This window comes from Danaus plexippus, chromosome 8, assembly GCF_018135715.1.
Source record: "Danaus plexippus chromosome 8, MEX_DaPlex, whole genome shotgun sequence".
In the NCBI taxonomy this organism is placed as follows: domain Eukaryota; kingdom Metazoa; phylum Arthropoda; class Insecta; order Lepidoptera; family Nymphalidae; genus Danaus; species Danaus plexippus.
The window spans coordinates 4,630,558-4,655,119 of NC_083542.1; the positions used below are offsets into that span (position 1 = coordinate 4,630,558).

General features: G+C 31.7%; 3 protein-coding genes across 5 annotated transcripts; 2 read left to right on the plus strand and 1 right to left on the minus strand.

Annotated features, from left to right (window-relative positions):
• Window positions 1-96: 96 nt before the first annotated feature.
• Window positions 97-1,064, minus strand: LOC116775782 (mesencephalic astrocyte-derived neurotrophic factor homolog). Of its 2 annotated transcripts, none has more exons than XR_004353865.2 (2): window positions 345-1,064; window positions 97-244 (listed from the first exon to the last, which is right to left on the minus strand). XR_004353865.2 is itself a non-coding variant. In XM_032668771.2 (2 exons), exon 1 carries the CDS (start codon window positions 921-923, stop codon window positions 402-404), a length of 522 nt encoding a protein of 173 aa, XP_032524662.1. In that variant the 5' UTR covers window positions 924-1,063; the 3' UTR covers window positions 97-244; window positions 372-401. The 2 variants fall into 2 exon arrangements, 1 of the variants encoding a protein (XP_032524662.1); XM_032668771.2 differs by having other exon boundaries at window positions 372-1,063.
• Window positions 1,065-1,297: 233 nt separating this feature from the next.
• LOC116775244 (dynein axonemal assembly factor 5) lies at window positions 1,298-6,355 on the plus strand. Its single transcript, XM_061521351.1, has 12 exons — window positions 1,298-2,050; window positions 2,136-2,319; window positions 2,516-2,733; window positions 2,981-3,138; window positions 3,240-3,443; window positions 3,517-3,667; window positions 3,946-4,110; window positions 4,345-4,536; window positions 4,890-5,038; window positions 5,287-5,479; window positions 5,713-5,901; window positions 6,086-6,355. The coding sequence occupies exons 1-12, from the start codon at window positions 1,414-1,416 to the stop codon at window positions 6,220-6,222; spliced, it is 2,577 nt and encodes an 858-aa protein (XP_061377335.1). The 5' UTR covers window positions 1,298-1,413; the 3' UTR covers window positions 6,223-6,355.
• A 603-nt stretch (window positions 6,356-6,958) lies between these two features.
• On the plus strand, window positions 6,959-24,187 carry LOC116772385 (poly(A)-specific ribonuclease PARN-like). 2 transcript variants are annotated; one of them, XM_032664559.2, is made up of 14 exons: window positions 6,959-7,114; window positions 7,194-7,544; window positions 7,687-7,819; window positions 7,888-8,043; window positions 8,210-8,342; window positions 9,490-9,611; window positions 9,948-10,066; window positions 10,309-10,551; window positions 11,226-11,312; window positions 11,975-12,129; window positions 13,572-13,627; window positions 22,741-22,775; window positions 23,468-23,565; window positions 24,013-24,187. In XM_032664559.2, the coding sequence occupies exons 1-14, from the start codon at window positions 7,096-7,098 to the stop codon at window positions 24,163-24,165; spliced, it is 1,860 nt and encodes a 619-aa protein (XP_032520450.2). In that variant the 5' UTR covers window positions 6,959-7,095; the 3' UTR covers window positions 24,166-24,187. The 2 variants fall into 2 exon arrangements, with proteins under 2 accessions (XP_032520450.2, XP_032520459.2); XM_032664568.2 differs by having other exon boundaries at window positions 11,975-12,120.
• The last annotated feature ends 375 nt before the right edge of the window (window positions 24,188-24,562 follow it).

Sequence of the window (24,562 nt, forward strand, 5' to 3'; positions counted from 1 at the left end):
ATTTTAAACTAGATGACTATCAAAATTTCATATACAAAGTTTCCTATTTTGTACATACATATTGTAATTGTAATATGTAAAGAATAAAACAAAGTGTGTGGAAAAAATATTTACTTAATTACAGATAATTTATTCTACTGTAAATGCATACGACTTCCATGAGTACAATCATTCACATCAATAACTTATTCAATTGAACTCTCATCGACAAAACACTGCAGTGTATCACAAGTCCAAAAAATACCTGAAACATAACAACAATTATCATTCTTGATTAATAGAAAATGGTACATATGAAAAGAAAAATAAAGTACTTGAAATAATTTAAAATATATGTTACTAACCTAAAAAAGTAGATAATGTTTACATACCTAGATCTATTACCTATTAATTGAGTTTTATTACAAATCAGATCTTCCCATGTACTTGGGTTTTAATTCTTCTATTCTCTTAATGAAATCCGTCTTTTCGATACAACCGTCGCAAACCTCGTCCCAGTCGTTTAAAATCTTCTTTAAATCTCTTACTTTAAGTTTCTTAAGGTCTACATTGTTTAAGTCAATTTGCTTATCGAAACGAAGATCGCAAATCTGAGCATCTTTTTTCCTAAGTTTCTCACATATTTTATCAGAAGGCATGGACCAGCTCAGAGGTTTCGAGAGTTCACCCAATATACCGGTTGCCGATTCTTCTAACCCTCCCAAGTAATAGCAAAATCGATTCTCCTTATTCTTGCTTCCTTTACAAAATTTCTTAAATTCTAATTCAATTTTTTTAGGGTCTTTTTTCACATCATCTGATAACGTGGCTGCAAACTTATCTACAGTTTTTACACATACTTCACATTCGCCTTCTTTTAATCCGAACGAAGTTTGTAGCGTAGCTACTAACAATATTAAAGAGAATACACCAAATTTGCACATTTCGTATGTTGAATAGTGTAAAAGTTGAGGAATAACTCGGAATTCAAAAAAAACAAAGTGAAGAAATAATTTAACTAAAATGAATTACGGACTCCAAACTGATCAAATATCCGAATATCGCCTCCTCATATATGACGACGACGTTGACAGCTTTACTTGGCAAAATTTCATTGGTGCACGTTTTAGTTCTGAAAAAGGCAACGTTCATTCGAATGTCCTTTGAAACAGTTTATAAATATTATGAAATATTTAATAACTATATATATTAAAGCATCTCTATTTAATTTATTATAGTATTAAGTTAATATTAATATAAAAATGTGAAAGTTAAAAAATATTTGAAAATTGAGGCTATAAATACTAGCAAGTAAATAAAAATGTCAAAAGAATGTGTTGTTATGGAAACATGTTCTGTTTATCAATATTCAAATTTCAATTAAACTTTTAGTTTGCTCCCTAATAGAAATTTTGTCAATCTGAGCCTTTTACAATGTCTGACTTTAAACAAGCGCTTAAAGATAATCCAAGAAATGCTTTGGAACCATATATAGTAGGGCTGCAAAGCGACTCGAAGATTACTCGTAGACAGGCTCTTAAGAAAATAAACGAAGAACTTTTCGAAAACCCCTTAAATAAAGACTGTGATTTGACTTGTGTATTTCCAGAAGTTTATGCTTACATATTAAAGAGTTTTTCTGATACGTCTGAGGCATGCCGAGAGTGTGCCATTACAATCATATCCAATTTTATAAACCGACTACCTCTAAATGATTACTATTTGACTTATATACTTCCTGTCATTGTTCGCCGAATAGGATGTGCAGAAACTATTGAAGATTGTGAAGAAATAAGATTAAGTTTGACAGAACTTGTTCATAACATTTTATTGAAATATAGAGGAACACATTTATTAAGTTCATTCATTAATGATTTTACTAGCATTCTGACCAAGATTAGTACGGATCCTTTCCCAAAAGTGAAACTACAAGCATGTGAATGCATTATACTCTTGACCAAAGTTTTGCAGAGAGATTTCCATTTCCAGTCAGAAAGCTATGTGAAGCCTCTTTTAACAAATTACTCTCATCAGCATTTTAGAGTACGAGTAGCTGCCATTCAAGCTATAGGTATGATATGTTATTTATACAAAACAAATACTGTAACAATAAAAAAATATATTTAATAGAGATAATCTCACTATCACATTTGAAGGTGCCGTTGTTATGGCTGGTAATGTAAAATGTTTTGAGCTGTCTATCACTCCGATGGCAGAAAAATTGTTTGACGAGAACACTCAAGTAAGACTTCAAGTCACATTGGAAGTTGGGAATTGGATGTTAAGCTACAGAGATCGTTATTCATTTTGGCATAGAATGATACCACTGTTGCTTACAAGGTTTGTAAAAAAAAAATTATAATTAGCAGTTATGTATACAATTTATTGAGGAAGTAAATCAGATTTGGCAAAGAAAAGACTAGTCTTATCCAATAAATTTTATGAAACAACTTACCTTTTTTGAGATGTTGGTGCAGGCCTTTTATTTTCATAATGAATTAAGTCCCTCATTTAAAAATTTAAAAATGATTTACAGTCTTAGTGATGTGATGGCTGATGTTAGAGAGACTGCAACTAAATTGTGGAATGATATCGGAATTCAGTATATGGAAGAAAATGAAGAAGACCTAAAAAAGAAGACAGATTTTCTCAAAGACGTGCCAACTCATTATCCTGATGTAAAACGTCCAAACCTTGGGTGCAGAATGTTAGTCCAAAGTAACATTGGGAAAATTGTACCAGCCATCGGTAAAGGTATGTTGCAGTTAAAACTATATAGATTGTAAACTGTAAAGAAAGATAAATATTAATTAAGATTTTAATATAAATAGTGTTCTCAATGACCTGTAAATATCATTTCCCTTAGAAGCAAAGTTGTAAAATATATAAGAACTTTATTATTATTTTAATTATAAAAAAATATTTTAAAAAGAAAAGAAATCTGATATTATCAGCTAAGAAGCTCCAACCAATCTCTTTTATATATTGTTACTTTTTTCAGAAATGGATGGCTGGCAGGCCGATGCTCGTCTCCGTTGCGCCCAGTTACTCTGCTGGTTGTTATTATGTGCTGAAGAGGGCAGCACACAACATGCTAACACAATTGTCAGGACATTACACAGAGGAGCTAGTGACGACGACCAGAGAGTTGTGACCGAAGTAAGGGATCTAATGTATTCTAGTGTATATATAAGTTGAGTTAATATACATCACCTGTTTTTTTAACTGTAGTAGTACCTATTTATTATTAATGTGTTTAGATCAAGCGAGCATCTGAACTGTTCGGGTATTTTATAACGCCGGAAACTTGGTGGCCGCTTTTGGAAGCTGAAGTAGACTCATGGGGTGCTCTCTTTGTGATCACTAACATCTTGAAGGGTTCTAGATCCGAACTCATCAAGGGAAAGGTTATGATTGAGTTGTGTAAGGAATTATCAGATCCCGACAGGTGTAGATCGAGAAAGGCAAGTTCGTTTTTTAAATTTTTATTCTTTAACGATTTCGATTTAAATGTGGAAGTAATTTTTGTTTTTACAGCCAAAGTATCAAACAAATTTACTCCACGTGACCGAGGCTCTCATGGACTTGTGTAAAGAGGATTGTAACGCGGTCGCAGAACATTTGTTCATTATTAACTTCACAGTGTATGCGATGCCTTATGACGAAAAAATGCAGTTTATGTCTTTGTGTGAGTTTATATGGTCCGAAGAATTATAAGAACTCTTTTGGAATACATTTTTTTTATATATTTAAAAATTATGAAGTCGAATGATTATAAAAAAAATAATACATTGCACCTGCGTCCCTATATGATGGTTTAAATATATAGAATAACTAATACACCGACTGTTGTCAAGGTTATAACACATAATTGGAATTTTCTGTCCCGAAAGTTACAGGGATTTAATTTCAAGTGTCAGCTCAACATTGTTTTATTGTTTTGCAACTCAAAATATATATTTCCAGCCAATCTAGACAAGCTCCGCTATATAGAACAGTGTGGACGCAGTCTAACCTCTCTGTACGAGCGTCATATACAGCGTGTCCTATCGGACATCACCAGCGACGCGCTGACGTGGACCCTGCTGACACCTGACCGATGCTTATTGGAGTGTGTCTTGTTACACGGAGGTGAGTTAGCACTGAGCGAGCGAGAAACAATTATAGGATAGTGCGAGATAGATATATTAATGATTATAATTAATATATAGATCGTAAATAATGTTGCTCCAAGTGTTCCTGAATTCAAAAAAATAAGTGCGTCTCGCATGAAAAATGTTGTCATTTAAAATCAGATTTTATTGTCATAATATTAAGTAAGATTTTTCAGTGTGCATTTTTAATTTTTTTCAACGATTTGAAAAGGTTCAGCGATAGGAGCTCAGCTGCACCTTATAGCGCCGTTGTTAAAAGAGTGCTTGTCTACCCCGAAGGTTGACCCCGAGGTCAAGTTGAAGCTATTCACAACACTGTCTTCAGTGCTTTTACAAAGGCAGAGCAATTTTAGTAAATGCGATTCGGACAAACTGGAAGCTTTCCTGAAGATAATCATTGAAGGTATTTTTATCTCATAAATCGTTTGAACATTTTGATAAACATCCGGAGTGTATACACAAAACGGAAAACATTCCAATATCACAAAGAGTTTTTATAATGAGTGAATGAAAAAATGTCATTGTATTCCGTGTAATTCGAATTTCAAACTATTTAGTATTTATGACTGAGCGATAAGCCGAATTATGTGAATGTTAATATTGTTTATGGTTGTAGGATTGTTGTCAATATTATCTGTCTAGTTGGAATAAGAATTTTTTTATAATTAATAAGACCCTTGACTTGGATCTTTCCTAATTTTAAATTTACTTTAATATGTATGATAATTAATAATTAATTTAAATTTTTCGTATCAGAGGTGATAATGCCAAACCTTGTGTGGTCCCCCGGTCGCACGTCTGAGGCTATCCGTACAGCCGCAGTCGCATGTCTGTGCTCGGCCTTACAGGATCAGAGAGATCAACTGAATATTGAGAAGGGTGGGGACGGTGACAATAATGATAGGGTAATTTAAAATGTTTAATATTCCATTTTATTTTGTCTATGGTTTACGGAATTGCCTTTTTCAGTTTTTTAATATTTGTTTCCATATATAAGTAGCTTGTAAGCGAGTTTCTTTCTTCAGGATATTTTTGACTAGTTACACTATATTACACTAGACTAGGATTATCCGAGAGTTGTTCTGACTGATTAAGAATATTTATGTCACTAAACCTACATAATAAAATTCACAAAATTTCTTTTTTATTCTAGGAAGTAAATCTTTTCCCGTCCAAAGAATCGCTGGAGCCCTTCTTAGATGAGATGGTACCTCTACTAGTGGCGCTGACTGATGATAACTCAACACTAACTCGACAACACACGCTGCGTGCTATATGCTCTCTGGCATCCGTCGCGAAACAACGGGATTGTTTCACCGTTGATATACTACATAAATTATATTTCGGTAAAAAGAAATACTTAAGAAATGTGCAAAAAGAATTATTAACATATATTGGTCTTTGGTGATTTTCACTCAACATCAGTTTTCAACATACAGTAAGGTATGCCTAGAATAGGGGGCGGGGTTTTTGACGTCATACAACTATAATAATAATTTATTATGTAGAATATGAATTACAACGACGGCTTTTTAAATGTTGATTTTTGTACTGTTTCAAAAATATATATTCATTTTAGTGGTATTAAAGCGACTGGATGACAGCAATGATAAGGTGCGATCGTTCGCAGTCCAAACATTGACAGTGTTGTTTAAATGTCGTCCTGAATACAACACCGTTGTGTTTAACGCTCACGTCGACGCCCTCTACAGCGCCATGCTGATACATCTGGATGACAGCGATGACGATTTCCGGAAAGAGATACTCGGTAGGGATTTCTATAAAAATTCGGTACAACAATTACCGGTAATATTTTCATGAATAAACTAAGTATGCGACTGAAAAAAAACATATATAGCGTTTACAAATACATAACTTTCACTGGAGATATTTTAAATAAATACAGTAAGTATTCACTTTGGAAATAACCTAAATCATTAATATCTTTTCAGAGGCCTTAATATCGTTAAGTGAGATAGATCCGAAACTTCTATTGAAGAAGGTGAAGGCGAACATTCACCTGTATAGAAATAAAGCGGCATATGAACGCTTGTCTGACCATATAGAAAAAAATTATACCTCAATTTGAAACAGTGATATACAGCTTATTTGTAATTGTTATGGGATATTTCTCTATGTTTTATGTTGCACCGAAAAGTTGTGAAATGTTTGTTTTTCTCCTACGCACAGAGTGTGTTAAATAAACATTTTAAGTTACGAAAGATCTATTATTTTCTTATATAACCCGTTCTCATATTGAAAATGAACTTTTTTAAAATAAATAACATGAAGTGGGCATTTTATTTTTAACCTGTAGTTTTCGTCGTCACCGTAATGGTGTTAACGTGTTTAACAAAAGTATAGAAAAATAAAATATGTTATAATTGAATAATAATGATTTGTTACGATATGACGATTTGTTTAGTCATTCTAACAAAGATTAAAAAAAAACTTGCTGTGAAATGATATGGAATACGAAGGAAGTTTATTTAATAAAGTTTAATTCAGATCGCATCATGGTTAAAATCTAAGATTGTAAAAATAAATTGTCTCAATAAATTTGAATAAAATTTACCAAATTTTTTCTAACATATAATAAGTTTAGAAGTATATTTAGATTTTTTTTTGCAAATACGCCATGAATTACATTATTTAAGAATGTTGAATATGTCACTACAATTACAAAGTATTCAACATATAATAATCCTTTGTGTTTAATTTAATAAAAATGTACTTTAGTGACATAATTTTTTTTAGCATAAATTTGTAATAAAATCGGTAATAACAATTTGTTCTTTCTCTAGATGCCGGTTTTCCTTCTGGTAACAATCTCTATAAATCAATGCCATTTTTAATGGAACCTGTTGGGCTGCTATGTTGCTGTTTTTGTTTATTATTAATATATAAGTAATTACATATTAAGAAAAATTGTTTGCTTTTATGCTTTGTTAATTATTTAATCATGGAAGTTACACGAAAGAGTGAGTTTAAGTTACCCTTTGCAACTTAAATCAATTACTTCTTAATCCATAACGTTGTTTTTTTTAATAATATTTTCAGATTTCAAAGAGGTGTTGCCTTTGGTTCGTGATTCAATACAAGCAGCAGACTTTTTAGCTATAGATACTGAATTCACCGGTCTCATGAGCGGCCGGGATGTGTCTATGTTTGATTCCCCGCCAGAATATTACGCGACTTTATTGAATGGGACAGCGGATTTTTTGTTGATTCAATTTGGTTTATGCACTTTTTATTGGGATGAGAAGGAGAAGCAGTATATGAATGATGCTTACAATTTTTATGTTTTCCCGCGCGGTCGACCTGGTCCCGATAGACTCTTTATGTGTCAGAGTTCCAGTTTGGATTTCTTGGCTTCACAGGATTTTGATTTCAATAAGCTCATCCGAGAAGGTTAGTTTTGTCATGCACATGCATCCTCTCTATAAATTTTAATAAAAATATTTCTCAAATTGATATGTTTATTCTTTGTCTTTGTCAGTTAAAACCAAACATCATAATATAGCAAAGTGTATTATAAGAATTATTATTTCAGGTATATCATACATGACAGAACCGACAGAAGCCAAGCTCAGAGAGGAGCTGACTGAGAAGCAAAAGAAGTCGGCTAATGAAAAGGATTGTATTCCGATTCCTGAGGAACATAAAGTGCAGATTGATAATATTTGGTATGTATTATAAATTACAACATAAAATAAAAAAAGAGACATATTTCACATGAAAAGTTTCCTTTCAGCAAGAAAGTGCGTCATTTCATAGACTTTGAAAATGAAGATGAGATGGAGATAGATCGTTGTAATGCTTTCATCCGACGACTGCTGTTTCAAGAGCTCGGCAAGAGATTTCACAATGAAGTGTTTGTTGAAAGTAAGATGCTCGAGAATAAAAACAGGTAATTATTAAATTTGATTTGATTTTACAAATGTTTTTGCGATGACTCTTTGTCTGAGTTCAAATAATGTAATAAAACACAAAGATCTGTATATGTGCTGTTATAAACATTATAAATGTAACAATATTTTAGTGTAAATAAAATCATAAATGTAAAATTCCAACAGGGTATTGAAAGTTAGCAAGATCAAATGCGGCAGTGACCGCATGAATAGAGACGTGCAGAAGAAAAATGAGGAATGGGAGCAATTTGAAGATGCTGTCGGATTCTCAAGAGTTGCCAGGATGATCAGCCAGTCTGTAAGTTTCATGATGTGTATCAATATGACCATGCAAACCTAATCGCATGACCTCTGCCCTATACCATATTGTACTTTATACTGGCCGACAAAACCAGATAACATGTACACAGTATCCAATATGTTAGACTATTTTAATTCAATATTTATTATAAATTAATTATCTAAAAGGTAAGGTTGATTTAAAGTTATGATAAGCAGATTTAAATAAGTTCAAGGAGATAAGGAGAGTGAGAGATAAACATTTTTGAATAGGAACTGGCCATAAATTTATCAATAATAAATAAAAAGGAAATTGAATTTGTTATTGAAAGAATTATAAGGTAATATTACATAATGATTTTGTTGAAAAATAGTGGGATTCTGGTCTTTTGCATTCTTCATTAAAATGATTCCTTTAAATCAGTCTGGTGAGTCTTTAATAAAAAAAAACGTGAAACAAAAAATCATAGTTTTTTTTTATAAAACAAGAGAAATTTAGGATGGGAAAAAGTGGTCTCAACTCACTAATTAAAATTCAATTCTTTTTGTGTTGTACAATATTATGCAGATATAAAAAAATTGATGAAGGCAAATAAAGAAAGATGCTACAAAATTTGTTGTCTTGCAGTGCAAAATGATAGTCTTTATAAAAACTACCCACCAAACTTACAAAACTGTAGTTAGCTGTTTTTTTAACATTGTGTCTCAAACACCCTCCCAAAAAGGTTTACTTTTGCCCTACTTGTTATTGTTGTTTCAAATAACAATGTGTTGGCCACTGTTAAATTGAATCTTGTGTTCTGAGAAATTAATCTTAAGTTTAAAGAAAAGATGGACCTGATTTTTTTTTAACCTAAATTAATATCTTTTAATTAATTTTTATTATCATTACTTTCGGATTAGCCCTAGTATGATTTGTTGTCATTTAATCATGGTATGTTTTAATAAGTGATCGGTAACATTTGAGCTGTAAATATGATTTAGCGAGTAGCAATCGCTCAATTTTTAAATATATATTTCTTATTGAGTATTATAAGGATACTAAGTCGACGAAAATGTAACGATATAATATGAAAGTTTGTTTACATTTTCTATCGTCTCTCGTTGTCTTTGTATTCTATAGTAAAATTATAGCCGTACTGCTTGTATCACGTGTTCCTCTCCAGGGTAAACTAGTGATCGGACACAACATGTTGCTGGACGTGATGCACACTCTGAACCACTTCTTCCAGCCTCTGCCCACAGATTATAATACCTTTAAGGAATTCACTCATTGCATGTTCCCGAGGTTAGTTTATTATGTGCATAACTCGAGCCGTATCAAAGTATAAGTGTAAAGTATTGTAATATAATAATATAAATGTCAGCATGTCCGCATGAACAGTAGGCTAGCTGATTATTCTATTCAAACGTGACATCAATTACATCAAGTTATACAACATCTATTAATGTTCAAAAGCTGTATTAGAATATTTTCTCTTAGGCGTCTTTTATTTTCGCTCTTTGTTCTCTTTCGATCTCATCTGTTTCGCTCAGGATTTAAGTATTATTAAGTTTCAGGATTTAGGCACTATTATATTATCATGTTTCCAAATGGCCTCCTAATTGAATATGTTTCTACTAGGATTCTTGACACCAAGTACATGTCAAGCCTGCCACCTATGAGCGATAAAGTGGATTCTAGTGTCCTGACTCACTTGCTGGCGACCATGTCCGAGGCTCCGTTTTCGGTTCCAAAAGCTTGTTAGTATTATCTTAACTATTTTTAACGTACTTATTTATATCGGTGTATCAAATTTTGTACATATAAAATTTTGAATTGGACTCTTAAATTGAATAAAAAATACATGTATTTTTTTATAATGCTTTGTTGTATAAAACTAGCAATCAAATCATTTGGCTCACATCCAACAAACGCGAGACTAACGAGTAAAATTATACAGGGTGTTCCGAATTTAAAAATTCCTAACCAACATCCTAATCAGTGTGCAAGCCTGGCCGCGGGTACACCCTGGCTGATGACAAGCAGCACGAGGCGGGCTACGACGCCTATATAACCGGCGTTTGTTTCCTCGCTATGATCAACCATTTGGTTCGTATGAGAGGGGATCAGCCGGCCCGCCTCCCCCCCTTGGAGGCCGCCATATGGAAGCCGTTCATGAACAAGCTGTATCTTGCCAAGACCGCACATCAGGACTCTCCATACATAAACCTCACTGGGCCTGATCGTGAGTTTTGCTATACTAGTTTGAACACTTCCTTGCTTGTGTTAATCATTCTATATCGGTGCTGGTCTTCAAATTTTCTATATATATGTATTTATCAAATGACTGTGATAACGTATAACAATAAAAAACCGTCCTTATGTCAAGGAATTATATAAACAACAGTTTTATTGACAGTTTGAAAATGTGCCCTTTGATAAAAATTAGGAAGATACTTTAAAAATAAGTGTAATTTTGCCACAATGATATGGCAATTTCTACTCAAAACACATTATTTTCCTCGCATTACATTACCAAGCAGTTAAACAAACATTGGTCCCTTTTTTTAGTATGGAATAATTTTTCAAATATTCAAGCTTAGACACAAGGAACTGTATATATACAACAGCTGGAGCTAAACTGTATATAAAATAAAACCTATTTGCTAAATATAGTTTCAAATATTTTAATTTATATCAAACCAACAGTTAGTTTTAACTTTTTGTTTCCGTTAATGTGGTTATACAATCTTATTTAATTGAACATTCCAGTCAAATATTCCTAACCGTTTTAGGGCCCATTTGAGCAAACAACGAACAGGCATACTTTTCTCTTCATTTAAATAATAATTTCTATATTCTTTGTATCTCTACCAGTATATAATTCCTGTAACTTAACAAGACATTACAAATTCCCAGCTACACCGACTAGAGACCATGTATTTCATGTGACATTTCCGAAGGAGTGGAAGAGAAGCGACATCAGCCAGCTGTTCAGTCCGTTTGGTGAGTGTTTCTGTATCAACTAGATATTTATATTATTTGTCATATTTTCCTTTCAAAATATATATAATAATATACACTTGTATTCTTCTTAATCGCTGTATACCTCTTTATACTTCTCGTTCTTAATAAACTTGATATAAATATACTTTTCAGTATTTGTATTCAAACTTTTTAAAATTAATTTTTCCACCGAATCTCAGACATTATTTTTGTTTTCTCGTGTGTGGACGATTTATTAAACTGGTGACTTAACCAGATATCATTCGAATAGTCACTTTTATTTTTAATGCAGATTTGTTTAGATTCAGTCATATCTGCTAAACTTAAATCGCTACATCTTCAACCTTAACGTTGTTTATTTGATTTAAAAATTATAAATTTTCTAATTTAAAAAACACAAAGTTTTGAATACAAGTGTTACAATTTAAAAATACGTAAACCAGTTTACAATAATATCGAGTATCGAGTATTTACTATACAAAAAAAAAGTTTAGATATGTGTTGTTGGTAAATGATTTCATTAATTTAATAATTCATAGATTTTTTATTTTAGATGTAAAATATAATTAATTTATTATACAAACAAAAACGGTTTTTGCATCTGACATCAAAATCCATGTGTACAAGAAAAGTCTATATCTTATGACAACAACGTGTTCCAGGACAAATAACCGTGCAGTTCTTGAACGACACAACAGCGTTCATAGCGTTCTCTCGCCGCGACCTCGCCCGCGGCGTCCCCAGAGCCTTCGCCGGCGACCGCCGTGTTACCATTGTCCCTTATGTCACCTACAAGATCCCCAAACTGGTAAATAAGGTATACTTTATACAATGGCGAATGTTCTAGAACGTTAGATTCAGTAATACATTACCATAATCATATTAATGATCTCACACTTTATGACATATTTATTCTATTGTGGTATACGTCTGTAGTCCAGAATCTTCTAGAATGTACGTTGTAGTCAGCGGTTCCCAATAATAGTCAACGATCGTCTCGGTTGTGACGTCACTGTAGCCACCCCGCCAGTAGATTTTTTTATTCCTCAACGGAGTTCTATAGTAGTTTAAATGTTGTGTAACAGTCTAGTAATATTGCCATTTTAAACTAAGATGATGGAAGTTGTTTGATGTTAAATGTGGCCAAGTTTGCCGGTTAGATTATTCACGATTTGGGAAACGCTGTGTTTAGATGACAATTGGATCTCATTGTGAACAAAATTTTACTCTGTGACATGATAAGGTATACTTTATATATAACAGTGAATTCTATAGAATTTTTATCGGTGATAATTTTTGGGTAAAATTGGACTGTGTCGGAGCTTCTGTAGGTAGAGGTTTTATTTATTTTTTTGTCTGTCGATGTAAGTTTTTTGAAATGTATTTGACATCTATTACTTAATATGATGTATTAAACTATTGATGTGTGCTAAAAGGGTTTCATTTTTCTATCCGATATGAATCCTTCACACAGCCATAGATAATGAAACTCCATAGATAATATAAAAATGAATGAAATAAATAAATAAAGATATTATATATAAAGAAATCATTATATTAATCGCAAGAATGTGGATAACCATAAAAAGATCTATATATCTTAACAAAAAAAAAATCTGTATGAAAATGAATTACATATTATAAAACAGAGCAGATAGTATTGTTGAATATAATTAAAAAATATATATTCAAAATTAAAATAATTTTGAATATAAATATGTCTGTTGTAGGTTGTTCAAGAATTTTGTATTTATTGTTATAACAGGATGTGTAATAGAGAGATGGATTATTGTAAAGAAATATCAAGTTACATAACAACTTGAGGAAAAGAAAGGATAGAAAATAAAGAGAAAAGTTTGCTAACACAAGCTGACGCCGCGGTAGCTGAATGCTGTTCAAGGATCTATTACAGAGTGTGGCGTCATCAGGATTTTACTAAAAAACCAAAAAAAAAAGATCTCTATTATTTTAGTGAAATTATTTATAATTTTATTTATTTCACTCGTTTTTATTTTATCTATAACTCTCTGTTTCGTCTAAATTTATCAGTTTTTTTTTTTATCACGCCGGCAAACTTCTAGGAACTTGTTTTTTTTTTTAGTACATTTTTATTTCCTAATCTGTTTAATGTCGCATTATTGTTATGACCCAAACTACTGAATTAGAATGTCCAGTTTTGATAATTCCAGTATAACGAGCTAGAGCTTCCTATGAGGACAAGATGATCTCGTCAAAATTCAGATGTATCTTTGTCCGCAGTCTCACTCAAATCAGTACCAGTTGGATCGACGCGAGGATGACAAATATAAGAAAGTGTACGTAATGTTTATATCAATTATCCTTTCATTCATACTCTACCGTCTCATGGAAGATGACATACATCTTCCTGGATACATAGGCGTCCCACGCGACTGATAGGATTCAAGTTTTCATATTTTAAATTACATATACATATATAAAACATACGCTGAAATTGCTGAAATGCTCAAATTTTTTATTGCTTTCTAAATATATAAAAAATGCCTTAAGCCTATTTAAAGTTTTTTCTATATTACAACAGGCTTGTCATTTAGACGCTTTTTATTGAGCTTACAAAGCACGAACGTTTCAAAGTGTTCCTGTTGACTTAACTTGCTTTTAAGAAGCCTTAAGCTAAACCTTAAGCCCTAATTTTTAATGATATTTTATACAATTGTCCAATAATATATTTAATTGCGCTAATGTCTTGGCGGTAATTTTTTATTTTTATTATGAGTGTGATCAGAATTCAGAATATATATAAGTAACATACATATAAATATATCTTTTAGGATGAAGAACTTTTTTATATTACTGAATATAACAAATTGTGACAAGGTTATTAGAATTTGATATGTAAGATTATATTCATCAAAGTAATATTTATTAACTAGAAAAAAAAAAAATCAAAATTTATAAAATAATATTGATTTCCTTTCAAAATGTCACACTGTTTTTCTATTAAAAAATTAGAATATTTTTAATTTAGTATTCATATATTCCAGATATATATATATATTTTTGAAACATATTATATTGAATTGAAATTACATACAATTTTATAAAACTTTTATTAAACATTTTAATAACATATAAAAAAACTAATTATAACGAGAAAACATACAGTGTCAGAACGTATGTTAATATGATTCTGACAGTGTCATTAGTACTAACTTCATCGGAACTATTTTTGTTTACAAAGTTTATCTTGTTCCGTTGGATCTATTATAGTTAGAATATTTCCATTAATATGTAAGTTAAGAGTTTATTTATTGGTAATGATTTGCTTCCAATTGAAAAGCTCTTAAATGAGCTTTTAGGAAATAAAGTTAGCAAATTATATTAAGATATAAAACTGCATTCAATTTTCTCATATCTTTATAATATTACTTCTTAGGAATTATACTTAGTAGCAGGTCTCATTGATTCATAGACTGACATTGCTCTAAAACGGAATTAGGTTAAGGGCAGATAGGTAGGACTTGAAAGGTATACAATTTTTTAAAAATTTTATTAGTCGTAAATAGTTTTTAAACTCACGGTTCGTTGTAATACAATTCTTTGTCAAACGATGCTTAAAGCATATTAATTGTTTTGAAGTTCGATAAAAAACTTCACTAAAAGAAATTTATTTTTTTTCCAAATTGTAACTTTGTCAAGTGTGAGACACTTTGCTAAGATAGGAATATTATATAATTTTTCAAAAAAAAAAAACGAAAAAAATTTTTTTTATCGTTATAAAATTTGATTTTGTTTCACTTTATTCTTCTTTATATTCTTATATATTCTGTTGTAGTTTTACTATTTTTTTTTATATTATAAACACAACGTTTGTATATTTTATTTTTGTCTTTTTTATGTAATTATATAGTTCCAATTTTAATGATGGAATGAAATTTAAAAAATGTGACCCGTTGATGTAGAAAGCGAATATAAGAGATTTTTTCTAAATAAATTTTAATAAAATATTTTTTTGTTTTATTTACTTCGTTTATTTTTTTTTCTTTTCTCATTTAAATTTCATTCCAAATTAAATTGGAATTAGTGTTTATATTAAAAAAAAAAATTAAGCAAAACTTCATTTTATATGAAGTGAAGTTTGATTCTTACGTCATGTTACATATTTTTTTTTTCTAAAATGGCAAATTTTGCTAAATTTTTCTATCTGGTTACCCGCGAAAATAACTTTCTTACTATTGGTAATGTCACAACTCAAAAAAATTGAAAAAATACTATACAAATGTTATAAAAATTTGACTAAAGGTGAAGTAATAAACATAGAGACGGAAATTAACAAACATCAAATTGTAATATTTAAAAATCTGCTAGTTACTAAACATCATTATTCGGACGTGTCAAAAAAAAATGTCCGATTTTCGAATACATAAATCGAAAGAAAAACAAATTAGTTCACGTATACCATTATTAGCGGAGTGTAATATAAAAAATATTTTTTTTATGTTATCACATATAAATATACTAATTTTTACCGATGACTTCGTCCGCCCTACTTTGGAATTGAACTCGGAGAGAAATGTATAGAGTATTTGTACAATAGATAATGAAACCAACCGGCAGCGATATCTATAGTGTTTCGTGACTTCATACACAGAACAGCTGTTATGTCGTGATTATGAGGGAAGTAGTCAGGAATCCGGGGTAAATTATAGCCTATGTGTTATTAGGATGTCTGAGATACATTATTTAAAGTTTCATCGATATCCGTTTAGTAGTTTTTGCGTGAAAGACCAACAAACATCAATATATCCTCACAAAAATTTGCATTAATGATATAAGTACAAGTACACAATACTTTATAAAGTACATTATAGTGTATTAGATTAGTTGAATGTAATTACTATTATAAATAAATCGTTTTATATAAAAGGTGAAAGGTGTTTAAGAAAAGAATGTTCATTGAAAAGTCTAGTACACATTCTTATTTCGATTGGTTCTGTCTCGAGGCTTTCGAAGCTATTGTAAAGCTCGGTCGAACGGATCGTGAAAGGATATAAAGAGGGTGACTACCAATTACTACGGAATCTTGGAATTTAACTCTCAAAATGCTAATGTTTAATGAATTAAATCTATTTTTTTTACGTATTATTAATCGGTTCACTCATTAATGTACACGGTTCATTCGTGATTAAATCCGTGAAAGCTCACCGTTTTACGTAACTCATAGTTAGTGTTTATATGGACATAAAATATCATGACGTATATGATAAAACAATAATGTGAGAGAACAATGGCCGCATATGACACGTTTTATTTCACCAATCACCAACTTTGGTATATTCTATCGGGCATGGTATATTGTAACCTGGTTACTGGTAGCTTGGACAATGGCGCGTGGATAGCTCGACCCCGCGACCTCGCGTGCGCGCTTCCGCCATCTTGCATTTTAATGCGCCCGCGCATTTGCATATTCAGACACGTGCGATGATATTCTATTCTCATTTACTCTTCCATTCCCACTGGATCCCGCTGCTATCTGAATGTATTTGGAATAACACCATTTAGGTTTTATTCGTATTTCGTCTGGAATCTTAAATAGTTTAACAGCTTTGGTCATATCATTGTAATTAGTCTAACATATATAACAGGATGTTTCAAAAAGTTACGCAACAATCATTTTATAATAAATAATTAATTGTTTCTAACTAATTCAAATATTAATATAATATTCACATCCATTATACATTTCTAAAGATATGTTTCATCCGATTTCGTATTCGGTTCTCTTATAATGTCTCAAACAATAGCCTTTACTATTTAGAAGCCATAAAAATATATCTAATATGGCATCGAGTAACCTTTTCAATGTACACCGAGTTACCGTTGTACTGCTGGTAGCTGGTATAAAATATAAGTGCACGCTGCATATAAATAAGACCGGTCAAAGAAACAATCCCGGCACGCGTCTATCGTTCTTAAACACTCGCTTTTCATCGCCATCGCTCGTGCTGATGCTATCTCTGAGTTACGTTGTCTCAGCACAGGTTAGATGCAAGCGAGCTCATGATAGAGTTCATCAGATTCTATAAATTATATTGGGTCATTGAGAATTATACTAGTCGTGTGTACAGGATTCATTCGTGTGTGAAATTGAGTTATTAAATTAATTGTATCATTTCATAAATATATTTTTTCAATTCATATTGGAAGTTTCTAAAAGCGCATTCCAACAAAATGGTTATGTTACAGATGTTTTGTTATTAAAATTGCGATACGAATCCATATAGCAATACTTTGTGACTTTAAAAAGTAAAAACAATTACATATAATAAAACAGCAATATTTAAAGGATTGTTCATGTATGCATTGGTCTGTGTATGGGTGCGCACGCGCCTCGAACTGGGTCGCGATTCTCGCCCGTAGCCTCAGATATCTTACGGTAGTAACAGTTAATGATTGAAATCTTCCAACTTCGTTATACACAGGATCCTGAACCAAATCCAGGATAACAACCAGAACCTCACACATCGAAGTGTGTATGTATCACCTATCCATACATTCGAGGGTCCTAAACCTCTATATATGTTAGATAAATAAGTTTCTATCCGAAAACACCTAACTGATTTGTGACATTCAACTTATCAACAAACATAAATCATAACACCATACATTCTCAAAATTTAATTAAATTAAAAATACATTTCATCCATCCTTGGTCTATAAGAAATTAAATGAAACAATAATAATATATTTATAAATATAATGAAACGCGAAACCGTTACGAAGATAGGAATCGCTTACCTTTCTTCCAGTCCAGTTATCTGTTTGAATATTATTGAGGCAACTGCATTGAGAAATGCTCCATTCCGCTGTATGCGGACTGTCGTGTTGGATTAACACTTTTCTGATAGCATTCACGTACCACAGAACCTCAGAATATTCACTGGCTATTTCTGTTTTTTCTCCATCACAAATAAAAAGCTCTCCATCGCTGGCCTCGAATAAAACTTGGATATATATTGTTCTAATTTTGTTTGGACTATTACATGATTTTTTTGCTGTAGATAATTTCTCTAATAATTATCTAAATCTAAATGCCAAACTCGTGTATCTTTGAATTGGTATACTGAATGTAACTTTATATATAGTGCTAATGCCGTCTGTTAAGAACGTCAAGCATATCTCATAAGTTTCACAATAAATTCAACTGTAGCGCAAACAAAGTAGCCAATTTCTCAAAAGCGACAAGGAATTTCGTTTGCGTTAGACAAAAGACACCGATAACCCTGCGCCTGCGCATTGCAATTCTACGTAGGATCTTTGTTCTTGACGTGATACTAATGGCGGCACCCGACGACGCCTGCTATTTACCAGACACCCATCTTAACGATGCACCATCAGTTTGACGTCTTTGTGAATGTTTTCTTTATGTCTCACATTGAATAGCGTCTAGGGAGGGCTGACAGGATGCGTCATATGTAAACTTCAAGACTGCCATTTATTTTAATATTTTATAATGAGCAAATAATTTGTAATTACATGTCATATTTTTATAATAATACAGACAACTTTATAGCTTATATTTTGTGTAATATATGTATATCATACTTAAAGTTATGGGTTATAATTAAGTTGTATTAAATGATTCTGCCGTAACTTCATAATCATCGGTACGGATATTTCTCGCTTTCATAAATCGTATGACGTTGACGGTCCAAACAGTCGGTAATACAATTTGCCCCGGACACGTCATTCAATATAATTGGCTGCCGGCCGGCATTAGTTAATGAGATGTCGATACGATCTGGCCGGCGTTCGCAAAGCGTTGTGAATATCATTCGGATAGTACGTCCCGAGTTGGACGATGACAGCGTCAGGCGACGAGATATTGAATCGATATCCGATCCGATGTCTCGTTTCGATACGGAATCGATATTCGATCCGATGTCTCATCTCGGTACGTGTGAAACTCGGACAGGCTACGTCTCGTCTCGCGTCTGATTGGTGCGTACATGGAGCGTTTGTTCAACTAACGTCGCTACATACAGAGTGTTGCTTTTCTATACACGGTATATTGATAAGGTCATGTTGGTTTTTCCTCGTTGTTTTTGAACCCGATGGAATTATTATAGCGTTATTTTTAATATGTTTGTATTTCATTATTTATTTTACTTCGAAATTATTCGATTTTAAAACATTACTTAGGTGTGAGTATTTAGAAATTATTTCATATATAGACGAAAACTAGTTAGTTGTATTATAAAAAATTGATACTTACATTTTGTACAAGAAAATTTTAATTAATTTAATTCATAATTTACTTTAATAAAGTGTAAACTTGTTAGAATATACACGGCCATAAATTGTATGTAATTGATACAACAGAGACATCACAATCGTTGCATACAAAAACGTATTATACCATTTAGAGTGGATCTAATAAGCGTTCCTATATATAAGGTAAAAATCATTAAAAGGTCCGGTTTTCTCTCATTTAAATTCGCGTAAAAAGTAAACGGGAGAGGTAACGCTAGCTATGTAAGATGTAAAGATGCTGTGCCGTGATCGACTTGAAGCACGCGACACTAGCTACTGCTGCGCTTACATGGCGCTTATGTTGCAATCATTATAATTTATAACTAAGTATATTTAATATATATATATATATATTTATAATAATTCAATAGAATACGTCTAGAAGTTTCGAGTACGTTTCTCAGACTATGATGTCTGTATTAATTTTCGAGTTTTCCACCCACACGGTCACCTTTTGTTAGTATTAAATATAGTGAATTCTTATGATATTCTGAGACTATAAACATCGATGTCACAGCTTTAAGTACATTGAATCGTGTTTTCTTAGAATGGGATGATATACGACTCGTGCGCGCTTATGCCGCGCTAAATATATTTACGAGCAGAACTCGCATTATCACACGTAGTTTTGTTTGTTACACCAAAATTGGTCCGGACGCCATGTAGGCCGTGTCTATACAACATCTACCTGTGATTTACTCTCAGCTATATTCCTGTATTTACGGTAACAATAAATACTGGTAGCGAAATACAAGAGACATCTCCAAGTTCCTGGATGTTCAATTTAACTAATTCAGTATTGAATTACAAGGATGCTGTACACGTCCTCTCCTGTTTTCAAGATGAAATCTGATACTTTCTAAACAAATAACTTTATAAGCATTGTTAAAGCTTATAGTCTTTTATTTTCTAAGCCATGGCTCAATATAAATTTATATTTCAGCTCCAAGTTATGCGTGTGTTGGATTTGTCTTGATTTTATATACGCAAGAAAAAAGAAAACTTTTTACGAAATTTAGTAATGAATTTTGACTATCTTAGAGATTGTTACAATGTAACACCTGATCCGTGATTTTTGTGCGACATTTCTTTCGATATTTACATTTTTCACATAAAAAATTTATGCCTTTTTTTGTAACCAATCAAATATAATCACTGATTATACGAGCTTTTTGTACCTTAAAAGATAACCTCGGTCTCTTTACGATTCATTTGATTATAATAAAACTTGTGGTTTCATAGCCAGGGGATGTCTTATGAAGTCGTATACATAACAAACCAAAGTATGTCTTGTTACAATATGTATATGTATGCCCATACGTTTGAGTTTGTGGTCCTCGGTGTCACTAAGGCGACAGTAACATGGGCTAATGTCACCACGTCGAACCAGACTCCAGAACGGTACACTTAACACGCGTTCGCCTCAACACTACACACTTACAGTTTTAAGTTTTGAACATAATTTATATAGTATAGTTTCGTAAACATTTTCACGCAAGTTCATGTATTGAAAATCTGTTTTATAAAAAAATATCATAATTTTTATTATATTTTGTTACTCATACATTTAAGTTTTGACTAGACTCTGTACTCGATTTCATTTTATTCTTTGTCAAAAAAAGGAGAAGAAATGAGTTTATTCAAATTGGTCTAGTAGTTATTGTGTTATAGACAGACAGACGCATAAACAACGATAAAGACATTGAGCCGAACATACACATATAAATAATATGACGAGAGCTTTTCGGAATTAACGAATACTATTCAAATAAACAAAGAACAGTAATCTATATATTTTACTAATGTTATACAATAAAAAATTCGTTTTAAGAACAAATGCTTGTTTCCGGAGATAAGAGTATAAGTACATGGATTCAATGAAAAATATGAGTCAATTATGTTCTAAATATCAAAGGATTGTGCATAACGTTGTCTTAAATCCACCGTACATACATAATGAGCGCGAGTTATTATAACGTTTCTCATTATTATAATATATTGTTAAATGCAACTTCTGTCTCGTTAACGGCGGGAAAACAGCTTATTAGTAAAGCTGACAAAAACAGTAGTTACAAGTCAATCAATTGCCGCTTCACCGTGTGTCACCGGCGGGCGCGCCGCTTGCCTTATTTGGTTCACGTGTTTGATGAATGCACCATCTCGTTGAGCTTTGACTCTAACTAAAACATACATACATACATACTCATCGGGACTCTATCCTCGTATCCGCATATAACTGGATGATTTGTTTTAAAATTAATATGAAAATGGTCTGATACATCTATTGTAAGCAAGCTTTGTAAGTTATGTAAATTAGAAATGGAATTTTTGAACAAATTTATAATAAATATTCCGATATGATTATTTTTTTAAATAATTAAATACGATTCAACTCACTCGTTTGAATTCAGAACGATTATTAGATTAGGATACAATTAGAAACAAAAATAATCGACTGAAACTAAACGATTTAAATGAAAAGAAAATGCAAGTCGATTTTTTTCCTGACCTGTAACCCGCGGAGGAATCGTGACCGTCTCCTAGTAATTCGGTCTCCCTGGTCGTGTCGACCCTCGTACAGGTGAATGCGAGGCGTTAATGTTTAGTCCAACACGCTACAATTAGCCTGTGCGTTCACCAATTAAACTACGGACAGTCCTTACACACATGTTGGATGAAAAAAACAGTCACACATAAATATCCTATATATGCTGTGGTCGGATTCGTAATTGTTTAAGATTATTTTTTAATTTAATCTGTAGTTATAATACAGAATTAAAAAGGCGATGAACTTTAAAGATGATGATTCGATATAACCTTCATGATAGCGATATCGGCTGTATCGATTATGCTGTAAGCTTATTATTCGCTTTCTTTCTTAAAATTTTATTTTCAAGACGTCAAATTTTGTCATTTTTTTTATGTGGATTTTTATATAGATTCAATAATTTTATTAAAACCTTTCTAAACAAGTTTTTTTTAACACGATTCATGATATACTGCCGCCGAGACATTTATAAGACTGACATTTGTTTGTATATTTTATTAGTTTAGAATATTAAATATTATTATTATTATTTAAATATTACAGATATTAATATTATTACATATTAAAACTATTCAATCCTTTTTACAGTTACACACATGAAAGTTCAAATGCGACATCACCAGGTACGTTTTTTTTTTTTGGTTTATAATCGGCAATAGTTTAGAATTCATTTTATAATTCCTATTTTGAATGAGGTTATATTTATTGTCCGTAGCATTTTTTTAATTTTTTCCTTTCCTGTATGCATATATGTATGAAATTTAAATGTTAAAAACCTCCGACTGTATAAATAAAAATAACATTATATAGAAATTTGACGAAAATAATAAAAAAGTTCTTTAAAAGCAGGACGTATGTTAGCCGTTAGTTATTTTTTTCTATACATTTATCCTATTACGTGTTATTCAAAATAAAATATATATTTTAAGGATGTAATTTTTTTTTCTATATTAAACAGTTTTTCTCACATTCGCTTGTCTCTTGTTTCGTGTCATCGAAGTTATACAAGATGAAGAACATGTTTTTTCTGTAGCCAACCAAAATATGCATTAAATATTACATTAACAAAGAAAATAAAAAAAATTAAGTGTTATCCTTGTTTGTCATGCATTGATTTATATCTGTTTATAAACGAATATAAAATAATACTTAATTTTATATTATTTGTTTAACATAATTTACCGTGTCCCTCAGAATACGTTTTCACGTCTCTCCTTTAATCTCATTAAAAATTTTATGTTAGTTCAATACACAAATTCTATCATAGTATATAGTTCTAGCTTAAAATATTTCAATGGATTTATTTTATGTCAAGGTTACGCACGAAAAGAGACTCAGAAGAGTCGAGAGCGATCAAACAGCGTCTCATCTGTACCAGTTGCTAGGAAAAGAACCTCGTCTGGAATATTCAAGGTGATTGACTGAATACAAACAAATTTTCTTAATATTGTCCAAAGCGACTGAATAACAAGTTTACAGTAAACTGTAACTGTAAAGGCTTTCAATGAATAGAGATTGTTTCAGTATAAAAAAAGTCTTTATTAGAACATAATAATTAAATGTTGTTTACTATGAGATGTGTTTTAAATATGAAGCCGTTATTTATCATTACTCAGTATGCTTATTCTGGGTTCTCGTCGTCTCACACACAGGAGCGTTCTTCGATTTCATTGAATAACTTACCATAATGACATAAGATTTGTGTATGAAAAAGTACGGACGCTCCGTGTTTAGTGTGACGGTGTCAACTTGGACTAGGCGCGAGACTGAAAAGCAAACAATCTTTATGAAGCCTGTTTTGAATACAAACATTTTTATTTTTTCATAAAATTTATTTAAAAAATATATATATTTTCACAGATCGAAGATGTTTGTTCTCCGCCAAAGAAAATAGAAAAGGAATTAGCGAATGAAGATGAAAAGGACTTAGACGATGTTAAAAAAATTGAAAACTCGAACAATGTGAGCCGCGTCAATGTTAATGTGTTCAAAGAGAGCGACAGCTGGGATTAAGGAAATAAATAAATTGAAAATTTTCTATAGTTTTATTATACTTGCATATTATAAACGACAATCAAGTTGTATATATCTTTATATATATATATATATATATATATATATATATATATATATATATATATATATATATATATTCAATTGTATCCATAAAATCAAACCACACTTTCCTTTGTCGACGTAAGATTCCGTCTTCACACTTTATACTCAGCGTTTCCCGTAAACGAAAAACTTTTATCGTATTTAGTTTGACGATGCAAACTCGTGGTAAGCGTAACGATCACATCAAAACTGACATTAAATTATAATTAAAATCCGTTTTCCGCCATAGGTGATAGGGTCGCGAGTACGTTTGGGATTTCCAAGGGCATTGCGTGGGTGATGAGGGTAAGCA